Here is a 15796-nt window from a genome sequence, read left to right on the forward strand (position 1 = left end):
CCTTGAATCTTTCAAATTATTTCATTTTGGGGCTTAGTATTTAAAAATTGCTATTATCAATCCTTGATTTTTGGATGGGGATATGGTGAATTTGATTGGAATTTTTGGACGGAGAAATGTGTTTGTTCGGTTTCAAGGATTCCGACGAATTTTTAAATATTACTACGATACACTAATTAAAACTTTTAGGTTAGGTTTGTTTTTATATTTTAAAAATGTTTTTGGAAAAATTTTAAAATTTTATATTTTTTTCTTTGTTTGAAATTAATATTTTCTTTGTGTTTTCAGATTATTTTGATGTGCTGATATTAAAAATTATTTTTTAAAAATAAAAATATATATTATTTTGATGTATTTTCAAGTGCAAAGCACTTTAAAAAGCAACCGCTACAACACTTTTAAACACGCCAATTGAGTTTTTTAATACTAAATGGGATATTTTTAAGAAATTTTATGGAGAGATATTTATAAGGTTTTATTTATTTTTTCATTTGTATCCTTTAATTATATGTAATAATAGACTTAGAGGATACATATCTTGCATTAAAATTATCTTTTATTTCTTGTATTTTTTTTTTTTATAACCACACTTTCAACGAAACACGCAGAGCTTCTCACTACATTTTTTTTTTTTCAAATGCTCATTTCTTATATTTCAACTTGAAAAAAAATTAGTGTTAATTTTTACCAATTAAATGCATAGATGCTTATAAAAAATCTAAATGACACATAATATCTATCATTTATATGATAAATGATTGTTAAAATTCTAATGAAATTTCCAGATAAAAAATAATCTTGACCGTAACAAAATAAAAGAATTTCGAATAATTTTATCTTTGATAGAATTATTTTATGAGATGCTTCTAGGAAAAAATTATCAATAATGAACAGTTTAGTAGTAAAAAAAAAAACTAGTATTGGATGGAAGGTTGATATTGCATAAGTTGTGGTGCAATTGAAACTTGTGGCTGAGGGGAGTCCTCATCGAAACATATATTATAGTTGGAGGATCGAAATGTAGTTTACCCAAAAAGTGATAGTGGAGGTGGGCTGGATTTTTTTTCTCGACAGACGTGACAGGGATGTGGCAATCTGATGCGCGCGTGTGCTCTTAACGCTATTAAGAAGCCAGATCGTGTGACAGTTATTCGGGGACCACGTTGCTATCTCAAACCCGACCGTTTGATTGTTTGACTTGTGATTGGTGCTGGAAGCTGGATCGTGTGATTGATAAACAACGATGATGTTTTGAGGTAATAAATAATCTTAGAAATTTCTTTTGTGAATCATGGACAAAAACTAAAGATTTCTGATTGTTAAAACTAGAATAAAAAATATTAAATATAATGTTTAACCCCTACTTTAAAAAAATTAATGATTATCTTGATGATGATCCAATGAGAGTGGTGATTAATCCCAAATCCGAATTATCTTGGATTTAAGACATATGATTAATCTAAACACACATTTAGCCAAAAAGTAATTTGGATAGGTTGGGCCTGAGATCCAGATCCGATTCATTTTTTTAGGCTGGATTTAGTCCAGTTGTACCAGCCCGGTCCCTGGCCAAACCAGTGACCCAGCTGGCTTAGACAGCAGCACGCATGACGCGTGCAGCACAGCGAAGAGTTAATTATAATTCACAGCGACAGTATTAGTGAATTATAATGCAAAGAAGAGAATGACTTACCTGGTGCAGAGAGAGAAGTCGAAGATGGTGGCTTCCTTTGGTCCCTCTCCCCTGTGTTTGCTCGTTATATTTGTGTTCTCTGTTTTTTTCTTGTGTTCGCTTCCTGTCTGTCCCTTTTCGTCTTCGTCCTCCTGTTCTGTGCTTCCACCTTTGTCGTTCGTTCGTCCTTAGTTCTCTGTTTTTTTTTTCTGTGCTGTGTTGTTCTCCCCCCCCTTTTCTCTCTGCCCAAATATTCTTGAACGCTCCACGTAATACAAGATTAAGGAAGTTTGCGTTTGATTGAAAGCAGCTTTGCTGCAACATCACTCCTGTTCATCCTTTCTTGTGTAAATTCAGCAGAACAAGCGGCTCCAATCTCCATTATTGAAATTAAACACCCCTGAACCTTGTGGCTACTGTCTGTTCTTGTCTCTGAATTTTTTTCATTTCCTGAAGTAGAATTGGATCCACAACATCAACCACTTGCTCAGGCAAAGCAGCGTTAGCAAATTTGTGGAGGTCTAAACCCTCTTTGAACATATCATCAGAAGGCCTCTTCCCTGTGAACAACTCTAGCAAAAGTATGCCATGACTGAAGACATCGCCGCGGGCCAAAACCTCACTTCCCATTCCATGTTCTGCAATGACCCTTGAAAGTTGTTATCACTTGTAGCCACTCACTAGCTGCAAACTGGTCACATTTACCAACGTGGAGAGAAAGTTCAAATCATCTGCCCCAGTTCCCAGATGGTTGATGGAAATGCTGAGACATTGCAGCTGATGCAACTTCTCCAAACCAGGGACATTTCATGAAAATGTGTGTTTGGTATTTTCGGTAGCTTGTGTAGAAAAGGTATTTTTAGTTTTGATTAGTTTGATAAAATATATATTAAGTTAAAACTATAATTAAAGTTGATGTTGAAAAAGTAATAATTTAAAGGTGTTTGGTTAAAATTGTTTTTAAAAGTGATTTTAATAATAAAATTACTTACAAAGATATATAGTAATTTTATAGTTTTTAAATTAAAATATTATAAATTAGATTATTAATAATTTATAATTAAAAATGAGGTTATTTTGATTATGATCTAATGGTTTTTAATGGTTATTTTACTATTATTTTGTTATCGACAAGCTTCTCTCGTAATCTAAAATTGAGGTCATACCTTAATAAAAGCAACTTAAAGATTCTTTGAAATAAATGAGGTCAAACCTTGCTTATTGGTAGAGCCAATCATATAAAACAAAATTAAAATACATATCCAAACATATTAAAATTATAATTAGAATACTGAGGGGTAACTCAACTGGTCAGACCTTGAATTTATTTTTTAATAGTTACAAGTTCAAGTTCTCTTCAGAACCACTAGAGGCTTACATAATCATTAACTTCAAGGCATATAAGATTAATTAAGATACGCGCAAGTTAGCCTAAACATCTATATTAATTTTAAAAAATTATAATTGAAAAGAAAAGTTGACGCAACCTCAAGAGTTAATTAAATGAAAGACAAGTTTGAATCCCTCTTTAAATGAATTTTAGACTGAAAATTTAATCCATGGATATTAACTCGAATCAGTACTAATGAAATGATTTTTTTTAACAATTAACTTACTTGATAAGTGATCTATGATATATAAAAGTTGTCAAACCCAACCCAACAAAAATCATTTAATATATATATATATATATATATATATATATATATATATATATATATATATATATTTCAAGTATATATTATTTTTTTTAATATTAAATAATAGTTGGACAATAAATATTACCCGAAACTCGATGAATAAAATATAAATATTTAAAAAATTTTATTCAATGAACAATGAAAAGAACATGAATATAAAAATATTCAACCCCTGAATTGCCATCCCTAATTTTAGACATGGATTAATAAAAAAATATTTTGAATTAGAAACAAAAATTATAATATGAAAAGGGCATTCTTCCCCTTGGCTTGGCGTTCTGCCACACAAAGATCAGAGTAAAACCCTGAGCTCAGGTGTGGCAAGCCACCCTATGTGGCAAGCCACCCTATTTGGCGTTCTGCCACACAAAGATCTAAGTGAAACCCTGAGCTTATTAATAAGATTTGAGCTTATTAATAAGATTTCAGGTGTCGCTACCCTAGACCTCAGTGGCTCTCGTTCCTTCACCTATGCCCCAGTGTTTAGTCGGGCGGCGGCCGTTAGGTCACCTATTTTGAGTTATGGACACATAAGGCCAAAACATGTGTGCCGGGCGTGCGACCCATCAACCGGATAAACTGAAATTGCACAACCAACAAAAAGCTAATTTCTTGCTTCGGGAGAGGAGTTATAACTTAGACTCAAAAAGGAAGTTGAAACATCGCTCGCTAGCTGCAGACTGGTCACATTTACCAACGTGGAGAGAAAGTTCAAATCATCTGCCCCAGTTCCCAGATAGTCGATGGAAATGTCGAGACATTGCAGCTGATGCAACTTCTCCAAACCAGGGACAGTTCATGTAAATGTGTGTTTGGCATTTTTCGGTAGCTTGTGTAGAAAAGTTAGTTTAGAAAAAGTATTTTTAACTGTGATTAGCTTGATAAAATATATATTTGATTAAAATTATGATTAAAGTTAACATTGAAAAAAAGATAATTTAAAGGTGTTTTGTTAAAATTATTTTTAAAAGTAATTTTGATAATAAAATTACTTAAGAAAATATATAATAATTTTATAGTTTTTAAATTAAAATATTATAGATTAAATTATTAATACATCATAATCGAGAATCGCTTTATTAAAGTTTTACTTTTATTGTTCTCAATTTCATTTTGTACATAATCCATCCAAAAAGAGATGTCGGAATTTTTAAGATAGGCAATTTATTACCAGTTAATCAAACCTCCTCTGTTTTTTCGATGCAATTTTCGGTCTGTTTTTCTTTTTCTCTACCCAAGAAAACAAAATATGAGTTGTTTGTCGTTTCTACCATCACAAAAAATGCAGTATGAAGATAAAAATAAACGACCATAACTGCAAATGTTATAATATATATACATATCTTTGTGTAATTTTTTTTAATAGTTAACTTATTTGATAAGTGATGAATAATATATAAATATTATTAAACCCGACCCCCAACCAAAATCATTTAAAATATATATATATATATATATATATATATATATATATATATTCAAGTGTATATTAATTTTTTTTATTTTTTTGAATATTAAATAATAATTAGACAATAAATAATTGTATGGATACTCGAAACTCGATAAATAAAATATTAATATCTAAAAGTTTTATTGATGGATAATGTGTAAAGTATGAATATAAAAAAATTCAACCCGTAAGTATCATTGCCATCCCTAATTTTAGACATGGATTAATAAAAAAACATTTTGAATTAGAAACAAAAATTATAGTATGAAATGGGGATACACCTATCATTTGAATCAATAGCCAGGGAGTCAAAGAAATTAAGAAATGGTCCAAAGCATTCAAAATGATACACAAATCCGTAATGTAACTGGACTCTTTCAGAGATATTGTTGCACATTCGAACTTATAGACCATATAAAACATTGGTATAGTTAAATAAAACTTATTTAGCTAGAAATTAAATGGTTCCACAATTTTAATGGTAAAAAAAAGAGAGTAAGGTTATTCTAATCCATAATCCAGTATTGATCGTTATGGAGAGTCATGATCTGACCATACAAGTGTTAACCAAATTTCTTCTTTTTTTAAAAAAAAAAATAATGTCTTCAGAGACAGATGCCAATGGGATCAACTGCTATGATTTATTTTGCAAGGAATGATGGTCTCATAAAAGCTTGTATGGAGAAGATTGAGGAAAGAATCTAGTTTGAAGGCTTAGTCTCAAGGCCAAAACCAAATGGGAAGAGTGGATCATAGTGCTTGTCACCAACATTCATTGGAAGCTGATCGACCCTCTTGAACCAAGTTCTAGCCAACTTGCCAGTGAATCCATAGTCGCCGAATAGAACATCAGCAACACCTTGGCCTTCACTTCCTGGAAGCCATGCTGCCACAAGAGCGTCAATCTTTGGAACATACGATTCAATCACTAGTGGTCTGCCGGAGACGATGACTACAACACATTTGACAGCCCCGCAGACGTTGTTTATTATCTTCGGACCAGGATTTGGGAGCGTCAGGTTCAGATTGTCGCCTGCTGTCTCTGCATATGGAGGCTCGCCCACAACAACAATGGCATGGGAGAAGCCCTGGGACTTCACGTATTTAGCGTTAGGATTCTCTTTGAAGACTACTTTAGTGCTTGGATCAACGGCAGCTTGGATGCCTTTAAGGATGGTGGTGCCTGCTCAAGGGTTACAAATTCTATCATGCATCTGCCTTTTGTATTCACAATATTTCAACATGTTGCTATACAGGAAGTGAGTTGAGATTATTATATACCAGCAGTCAGGTTATTTCCCTCTTGTCCCTGCCATTTTATTGTCCAGCCACCACATTGATTGCCGAGATTGTCAGCATGAGTTCCAGCAACAAGGATCTTGCTTGCTTTCTTAGGAAGAGGCACCACAGGGCTTTTAGCAGATTTTCCATTTTTCAACAGCACAAGGGATTTCCTCACAGCTTCCCTGGCTAGTTCTCTATGTTCCTGAAGAAAGAAAGCAAATATCATTAACCCAATCTGGTCATTCAGAATCATTTTCAGGGGAGTGGTCAGTGAAAAACACTGGCCTCATCCGCCTGGTTGAATTCACACTCACCTTGCTTCCAAGCTTGTCAACGAAACTGTAATCGGCAAGTGGATTTTCAAACAGACCCATTGCGAACTTGACCCTCAAGATTCTCCTAACTGCATCATCTATGCGTTGAATGCGAATGGCCTTCTTGTAAACCAAATCGGTCAAACCATTAATAAACTCTGTGTAGTTGTAAGGAACCATAACCTGAATCATACAAAACATATGTCAGATATCTGCTCCTTGGTGAAATTAACATCAATATCCAAGCATGCAATCTCTGAGAACAATGGTTAGTAACACACCATGTCGACGCCAGCGTTAACCGACTTTAGAATAGAGTAACTGTAGTTCTTATGAGGTGGATAGGTAATCCTGTCGATTCCTTCCCAGTCTGAGATGACAAAACCCTGAAATTTACAGGCAACAATACGTGATACAATGTTTCATGTGCATCAATTCAATAACTTGTTCTGCCAGAATCCGTGTCTTACCCTGAACTTGAGTTTCCTCTTGAGAAAACCGGTAACCAATCCACGGTTAGCATGCATCTTTAAGCCGTTGATACTCGAATAGGATACCATGACTGTTGCAACACCCTTATCAAGTGAATTCAAATAGGCAGGCATGTGGATGCTGTAGAGTTCGTTATGGGTAACTATGGTATTGTTTTCATTAATGCCCTTGACAGTGCCACCATCCCCAACAAAGTGCTTGGCACAAGCTGCAACCTTGTCTCTACATGGTGTCAGAAAAGGGCAAAATATAGACGTCATTAGGAGATAGAGCTGAAGAATCTGTGTATGCTTGATCAAGAAAATGACGCATTAGGCCTGACAAATCAATTCTTACTTTCCAGAAACAAAAGGGGTGCCTCTTTGAAAATTGGCAGGGACATCTCCTTGTAAACCAGGGATGATCTCAGTCATCATTTGGACAATCTTGTGGTCTTCACTATAGCTTTCATAACACCTGCCCCATCTTGGATCTCTGCAGACCTGCATAATGCAATGATAGATATGTGGCATGATAAGATCAAGGGAAAATTTGAGTCGTAGCAATTGTGGGATCGAGATTAATCGCTTAGTTTACCGCTATGCATGGAGCAAAAGCATATGGAATTCCAGTTGCTCGAACTTCAAGCGCGGTTGCAGCACCAATCTTCTTCACAAGGGCAGGATCCCTGAAACATCATGGTATATAAAAATGAAGTACGCATCCAATAAGGTATCAACTCAGGTTCAAATCCAAGGCGAAACAATGAGAAAACTAAAGAAACTTCTCATGAATACACCAGAAGATATATACAAAAAGAAAAAAACACAAAACACGCTATCTAACATGGTATCAAAGCTGCCTCCGATCCTGTGACAAATCGTATGTGAACTTGCCTGGTAACTCCAAGGCCAACATTATGAGGGAAAATGGTTGCTTTGTAAACATTGTTGTGGCCGTGGACTGCATCAATTCCATAGATCATTGGGATGCCAAGACGGGTTGATAGAGACCCTTTTTGGAACGTATTCACCATATCAACCCATTGTTTTGGAGAAGCCCTATCAGCTGGCACACTCCCTCCTCCACTCAACAAGCTCCCTATAATTAATCACACCAATTATTTAGTTCTTCACTCTAGGCCTCAATTAGAATCTTTTAAATGCAGAGAAACATGAGCAATATGCATGCATTTTTAGGATTTCTGCAGTCATACCAATGTAGTATTTTCTCATGATTTCAGCAGTCATGTTAGTTCTTTCAAGTTGGACCATTTGTCCAATCTTCTCTTCAAGTGTCATTCTTTTTAGCAAATCCTTAACCCTTTTATCAACTGGCTTCGTTGGATCTTTGTATAGAACATGTTCTTCAGCTCCCATTGTAGATGACCAGCAACATATAAATAATAGCCCCACTAGAGCGATCCATGCCTTGGCCATACTAGCTTTTTAACTGTAATTCCAAGTTCCACCACTGTACCTGTGAATTAGATGAACCACAGTCAAATAATCAATTCAACTCTAAAATTTAAGCGAGATTCGGAAAGCATGTTCATAAGGATTTCATTTTTCCATGTCTTTCTCAAAAAGGCAAAGCCGATCATTTTTCTTGATCCGATGGAATCTTTTTGGACATAAAATCAGCCAAAGCTATCTTATTTTTCTCAAACATTGTCCAAAGATTTTGACCAAATTTTGTAACATCCTTAAAAAGAGAAAACAAACATTATAGACCAGGCGAAAAAAACAGGAAAAAACTTACAAGGCGCATGTAAAGGGAAATAAAAAATAGTTGAATAGGTTATGAGGATTTTGGTTTGAAAGAAGAGAAAGGATGCATATATAAGGCAATATATTTACTAGATTTAGACAAGCATTTATCCTAAATATGATAGGAACTTATGACCGGAAACATAGTCATTTTGTCGCTGACAACCTGAGATTGTTTACTATTGCAAGGAGGGTTGGTAACTGAAGGTTTTTTTAGCAAGAAATCAGGAAATCCATGTATTTTTAATGATAAAAATCGGAAGTTCTGTGGATGTACGTGATTCCTTTTTAATTGAAAGTTTACCGATAAAAGTTGACTTTAAAAAAAAAAAAATAGCATATTTTTTTTAAAATGGAAAATAACAGAGTTTTTTTTTTTTAAAAAATAGTAAAGTAGCACATATTAAAAATAAATTAATGAAATAAAATAGTTTATACATGTCATCATTGAAAAATATAAAATAAAAATATAATATTTCAAATAAATTATGAAATCGATTTTACACATTACAATCAGCAGAGAAATAATTAAATGGGAGTGAGAATTGCAAGATTTTTTTAGAAATACTAATTTTTTTCATTATCGAGCCCTGGGATCTATATTTTTAATAAGGGTGTAATTGTGCTAGTTTTCGCATATCAGTAGTGATTTTTTTCATTATCGAGTCTTCATTATATTATTATTTATGGGAAAAAATCTTGCAAATCCAACCTCTATAATTTTTGATTGGCCACAGCTTTCAAAATGTCAGTTCAGCATAAACAATTTAACATGAAAGGGATAGTAAATTGGGGAAGGACAGATATGTGTATTAACTATCATCCAATTATCAATTGGATCCTCGAACAAAAATAATTCCCAATTAAGTCCATCATCTATTGGACACTACCCAATTCACCATCATATTAAAAATGTGATGATTTTCTGAAAAAAAAAAAAAAAATTCCTTGGTTATTTTTATCTTCTTTTTAGGAATTTAATTTTTTTCCTATTTTTCTTTTTATATTCTAAATTATTATGATTTTCTAGTGTTTTCTATTTGAAGGGAATGGTTTTTTATTTTATTTTTTCTATTTAGTAATACTAGGATATTTTAGTATTTTCTATATAAAAGACCATAAAAATAGAACATTTTAGATGTTTTTCCATAGTTATTGTATTCTAGATTATGATTTCTAACAAGTCGAATATTTATCCTTTGTTCTTGGCTGCGTTAAAATTTCTTCATTTGAAATCATAAAAGGACAATACCGTTTCTATCATAAATTTAAGATGTGAGAATTTATTATTTTGGGGATCCGTTTGAGAATCATGTTATAGTTGGGGGACAAATATGTTCCTTTCCCCTTAAATTTAATTTATAAGAAACCATATATTTGGAAATTTTGTTTCTCAATGGACATATTAATTATTTTCTGCCAGTTAGATTTGATTTATGGAGTGGTGTTAATGCATTCGATTCTATGCTGTATGCTGTTTCAGGCCACTTCTCAGACAGATTCTGAAGCGTATGCGAGTTCCAGAGAATTATTGAGTGCTTGAACACATAATTATTAAACCTAGCTTAGCTTGAGAGGGCGAGGTTTCATTTCAATCTAATTTGGGACGTGGTCAAATCTGGCAGGTGAGACATGATCGGGTCAACTCTAGATAATTTTTTTTTAAATTTTTGTCCAAAACATCATCATTTTAGTTTTTCTTGGAAAAATTGGCACAAAACGACCTCGTTTTGGGTCCCGGCAAACCCACACACGAAGGTCGGGTCAGCTAACTGTGCTGAACATTAGCTATCCTTGTAGGAAAGGTTATGGAATTCTTCTCACAGGAAGGATTCCCTACTGCAAGCTCATGCAGATAAAGGCAGCTGGATACAGCCTAGTGAGCGCTTTCTGTTCTTCAGGTGCCAATTCTTTTACTGACACTCCTTTAGTTGAAGCCCATTTTGTTTATGGTGCTGACTTACTCATTGTCTAAGTTTCTATTTGTATCTGTCAGAATATTCAGCAGAGCCATTCTTCTTAAGCTACTAGTTCTCTTTTCAGGATTCAACCCTTTCAGGAAGATTCTTTAGAAGAAAATTCTGTAAAAGTAAGCATCAATATTCCTAGGCCATAAAGTTACCTTTCTTTTCTTTTTTCAGATAATTAAGTTCTAGCTTTTGTTTTCGTGCATGCATTTCTTTGCCTCCCCCTTCCATTTCTTTCCTGAACCTGTCTCTTGGGTTGTCAGAGATGTCTCTCTGGATGCTGGTAAATGGTTATGGAAGAATCATATGCTTTCTGTCAAGCTCATGCACCGTAACCTGCAGAGAAATCAAATGCCAGGTATCCTTTTCTCATCAAGGGTCAAAAGGTGCGGCAGAAACAGAATTCCTTGTCAAAGAAAGCCTTTGAGCAGAGATGTCTCTGAGCTCAAGGAATTCAGCTAACTTTTCTGAAATTAAAAGATTTTGACAGGATGCATATGCTTCATGCCAAAGCAATTCCAAATTTGCTACAATATTTTTTATTAATTCCATCTGAAGTATTTCTCCTGCATGTAAAACATGTTTTGTGTATTTTATGATTAAGAAATTTTGTTTCAGATGAGTTGAGAAATGAGGATGGATAACCTAATGAGTACAGGGCAAACAAAGAACTTCAGCTTTATTTCTTAAGCAGGTTATACCTCATACATGATCATGGGATACTTTAAATCTCATGAAACTTTCAGAAACTAAATCAATCAAGAAAGAATAGTTTCCTGATTAAGAAAGTCTAAAAGGACAACTTTTAGCGATCCTCCATTGTTTCAGGCCTATATAAAAAACACAGGCTTAACCATGACTTCACCAAACACATTCTACTAAATTACGAAAACCGAAGAGAAGAGAGGAATAGAAATGGCCATGAAGACACGCATTGGAGGATATGCTGCTATCCAGTATGAGGATTGTCAACCCAAGTCTGAATGGAAGGAAGAAGAGGGGGAAAATGTTCTGCGCATTCATCTTCCTGGTGAGCTTTACCATTTATTTTTAGGCTTTATAACTTGTGCCGAACGATTGTTCGTGGTTTAACTTCGCAATGTCTTAAATGGTTCAGAATTAGGATGAGTGGAAGTTTTGAGGATGGTGTTAAAGAGACATCAGTTTTCTTATAATATTTTTCCTGATTTTGCAGACTTTCTAAAGGAGCAGCTGAAGATCACTTATGTTCATTCCTCCCGAATTGTTCGAGTTACCGGAGAACGACCACTTTCTTATAATAAATGGAGTCGATTCAATCAAACTTTTCCTGTTCCACAAAACTGTGAGGTGAATAAAATTCAAGGCAAGTTTCATGATGGAATTCTTTCCATTACAATGCCTAAAGCTACCATCAAACAATCTCACCGCAAAGAAGAAGCAAAGGGAACCAAAGAGGCTTTGCTGCCTTCAAAAGATGCCCTACCAGAGAAGACTACGACTTCTCAAGTCTCTCAGAAACCTAAAATGGAGACAAAGGCACAGAAGGGTATGGAGGGTGCTGCAGGCTTTTCTAGCCCAAAACAAACAGATGGCCAGAAGGTGGGAGCTCTAAGCCCTCAAGAAGCCTTGAAAGATCAAAAGTCTCAAAAGGGTCCAGCTGAAGCCCCATCCAAAGTTGTTTCGACTACTGATACAATGAAGCAGAAAGATGAAAAGACTGATCAGGTCTCTAGTGCTAAAACAGTTGACCAAAAGCCCATAGTTGTAAAGAAAGAAAGCACAGATGAAGTAAGCAAGAAGCTGCCAACAGAATCAGTAAAGGAGAAGACTTTGTTTGAAGAAGAGGAAAGCATCAAGAAAAGAAAAGAATCTCGGGTAACAGAAGGTGATGAAAGTAGCAAGAAAGGAAAAGAATCAATGTTCGCTGGTGAAACCTCTTCTCTTAGAGCAGACAAAGAAAAGAATGTTAGATTTGCTAGTGCTGGTACTGAAGAAAAGACAAAGCAGGATTTCAATGTTGCTGGCAAAGTCAAGGAAGTGAAGAATGTAGCTGCAACTGCTGCAAAGAAGACAATGAAAGGACTTAGCACCTTGGATCTAAGTGAAGAAGGGCAATCAATGGTGAATATGGGTGTGGCAGTCCTCGTGATTGTAGCACTTGGAGCTTACATGGTCTACAGCTATCGATCATCTGGAACTTCCAAAGACTAATTCTTACAATATCATGCATTAACTTGTATTTGTCAACTACTTAAACCCATTGTGTAAATTTCTACAATAAAATCCAGGCCTCAAATACTTGTATCATTAAATTCCTCACCTCCAATAACTATTTATTTGCTCTTTCAAATCCTCTAATTATAAATCTGAGAATATTTTTACCCTGCCAAAGACTGGTAGGACATTCACAAATATCAATATTACGCAAACAAGGTATAGTGTAAGCTTTGCAGGCCAAGGAGAGAATTCCTCCTTTATTTGTAAAGTAAAAGAAACGAAGAACATTTGATTTTACAAAGCTAGTCTTATATTTCAGTTAACTTTTTGTTCATTCTTTTTTCCAGCATGACAGGTTTGACCTGGCCTAAGTCAAAGAAAAGTTAATCCGGTTTAAAACCAAGATAAGCCTTAATTTGATGTTTTTTAAAAAAAATTAAAATAACTTTATTTTAACTTATTTTTTTTAAAAAATTAATTTAAAATAAAAGCATTTGAAACCCATTCAACCTGTAATATCTAGGACTTAGAGGAGGTCATGGATCCTACATGATTTAATAACTTTGGTTAAACTATATGCAGCCTTTGAAGGAAAAATATAATTAAAAAAAATTAAATCACTTATTTCACACTAACTCCAATTTCAATAATGGTTTTTGTTTTTGTTTTTTTTTCATTTTTCATGACAAGTGATTATTCCAAAATCAGTTTAACACAGATGAGTTTATTTGTTGCCACTTGCCACGTTCTATTACCCTCTGATTTTTGCACCAAAATATGATGGTGATATTGGGTAATGCTCGACAATTTAAGGGTAAAATTTATTAACTTTAAACTTTGGAGGCTTAATTGAGGATTGCGTATAGTTGGGGGGTATTTCTTACAATTTAACACTTATGAAAGGCCTGATGTTCAACAAACTGTACGGAAGCCTTGGAAAAGACCTGCAGGACAAGTAGAGAATCCCTGTCCTTAATTTGTACACTGGAAATAGAGGGACAAAAGCTAAAACCTCATTTTAAGGAAACCTAAGCAACAAAGAAAGAATAGACTCCCTGTCAAGAGAACTCAAAACCAAACTACCTTGCAATCCTCCCATAAATATCAACTGTCAGCATATTCATTAAAAAAAAAAAACCCTAAAACATTGGCACATTGAGGGATATCAAAATCAAAAAGGTCTATGAGTAGATGAATTAGTTGATGAACTGTTATGGACCAAGGTAAACCTACCCAATCGCGATCGCTTTTTTTACCGAAAACGGAACGGATAGAGGAAGATGAAGCTCTTACGTTGCATGTTCATCTACCTGGTACGTTGAAAATATTTTTGTTAAACTAGCTTTGATCATGTCATGTATATTTTGTAACCTTATTTGTTGGTAAATTATGCACTCTGCAGGTTTTGCTGAGAAGCATATAGATTGTAGGATAGTTGCACCATCACATTATATCAGAGTCTGTAGTAATCCCGCACTTAAAAACTGGCACTTCGATACACTTTTCGAGGATATTCCTGAAAAATTTAACCTCTATGAAGCAAAAACCAAATTTGATGATGAAACTCTAACCATCAGAGTTCCAAAAGTAATTCCTGCTCAAGCTAGTACTGGTGCATTAGAGGCCCCAACAAGACAGGAAGCTCCAAGCCTACAAGAAAGTAATACAAGCAGGTTAGGGCCTGAAATGAGTGGAGATGGTACTGCAAGACAACAAACTGTGGATAAAGAAATTATAGAAACCAAAGGTGTTGAAGGTGGAAAAAGCATGAGCGAATGGATGTCTCAAAAGGGTCAAGATCAAATTCCTTCAAAAGCTAATTTCCCATTAGCATTTACCAGAAAGCTGCAAGTAGATGATCAAAGCACTATAGGACAGGTTGGTGATCAAAAGGAAGAGGAGAAGAGTGGTGAAAGTGTTAATCAAGAGAAGGAAGGGGAGGTAAAGGATATGGAGAATGCAAGTTCTTCTTCTGGAACGTCTGTGAATCACAATGTAACAAGGGGGGTGACTGCAAGGCTATATATAGTAGATAAATTCACCATACTCTCTTTGATCCTGGCAATTGGAGCTTATGTATTCTATACCATCTATGGCCAATCTAGAAAGAAGGCAGAATGAATATAGAGATGATCAAGACTTGCAAAAGTTAGTTTGATATATACATCTAACTTCTATATGTACACCACATGTATTTCTTGTACATGAGCATGCCCCATGACTAGCTTGATGGCATCAATGAAGCAGCTATTTACACTGTATTCGAAGCAGGTTTCATCTGTAGTTTAATCAATTCAAGGAAAAAGAAAAAATAATTACAATACTTTATTCTTCCAATTCTTAACATAGATGAGACAAACTATGGCTACAAATTTCTTATCTATGAATAAACAATGAGCTAGACTCCTAGACCACATGCATCAATTGGCATCAGGATCACGATTTTTAACTTCTCAAAGCTTTAAACATATAATGTCCTGGAAATTGATACTATAAACAGACAATTTGGAAAGCAAGGAATGGTTTATGTTGCATTCTCTCAAAGGTGTAAGAGAAGTCATTACGACGTACTACCTATAACTTAATAAGAAAAGCAGGGACTGGTGCTTTCTTCGCCTTTGTCAAAGAACCAACTCAACCCAATAGCTTAAACTATTAGGTAAGGTCCCAGAATATGATTTATATTATTCTCTAACACACCTCCTCAAGTGAAAGCCCTTTGGGCTTTAAACTTGCACAGGCTCACATTACCTTGTGCTTAATTTTTATCAAATAAATAGGGACGGTGAGATTCGAACTCGTGACCGCTTGGTCATTAAGGCTCTGATACCATGTCAAAGAACCAACTCAACCCAATAGCTTAAACTATTAGGTAAGGTCCCAGAATATGATTTATATTATTCTCTAACAGCCTTCCTTCCATGCCATCCAAGTTCTTGCAGAGTGACCACTTGCTTATAATAGTAGTTT

At 34.7% G+C, this 15796-nt stretch overlaps 3 protein-coding genes across 3 annotated transcripts; 2 read left to right on the top strand and 1 right to left on the bottom strand.

Moving 5' to 3' along the window:
• Positions 1-5181: 5181 nt before the first annotated feature.
• Positions 5182-8778, bottom strand: LOC7490874 (uncharacterized). Its single transcript, XM_024606949.2, has 10 exons — positions 8653-8778; positions 8108-8370; positions 7788-7992; positions 7489-7579; positions 7249-7394; positions 6891-7134; positions 6702-6806; positions 6421-6603; positions 6104-6308; positions 5182-6005 (listed from the first exon to the last, which is right to left on the bottom strand). Exons 2-10 carry the CDS (start codon positions 8328-8330, stop codon positions 5524-5526), a joined length of 1884 nt encoding a protein of 627 aa, XP_024462717.2. The 5' UTR covers positions 8331-8370; positions 8653-8778; the 3' UTR covers positions 5182-5523.
• Positions 8779-11337: 2559 nt separating this feature from the next.
• Positions 11338-12921, top strand: LOC7490875 (inactive protein RESTRICTED TEV MOVEMENT 2). Its single transcript, XM_002310936.3, has 2 exons — positions 11338-11657; positions 11823-12921. Exons 1-2 carry the CDS (start codon positions 11543-11545, stop codon positions 12818-12820), a joined length of 1113 nt encoding a protein of 370 aa, XP_002310972.1. The 5' UTR covers positions 11338-11542; the 3' UTR covers positions 12821-12921.
• A 997-nt stretch (positions 12922-13918) lies between these two features.
• LOC7486868 (uncharacterized) lies at positions 13919-15087 on the top strand. The gene is made up of 2 exons (XM_002310937.4): positions 13919-14139; positions 14229-15087. The coding sequence occupies exons 1-2, from the start codon at positions 14040-14042 to the stop codon at positions 14945-14947; spliced, it is 819 nt and encodes a 272-aa protein (XP_002310973.3). The 5' UTR covers positions 13919-14039; the 3' UTR covers positions 14948-15087.
• Positions 15088-15796: the final 709 nt, after the last annotated feature.

The sequence above is a fragment of the Populus trichocarpa genome, chromosome 8 (assembly GCF_000002775.5).
Source record: "Populus trichocarpa isolate Nisqually-1 chromosome 8, P.trichocarpa_v4.1, whole genome shotgun sequence".
Classification (NCBI taxonomy): domain Eukaryota; kingdom Viridiplantae; phylum Streptophyta; class Magnoliopsida; order Malpighiales; family Salicaceae; genus Populus; species Populus trichocarpa.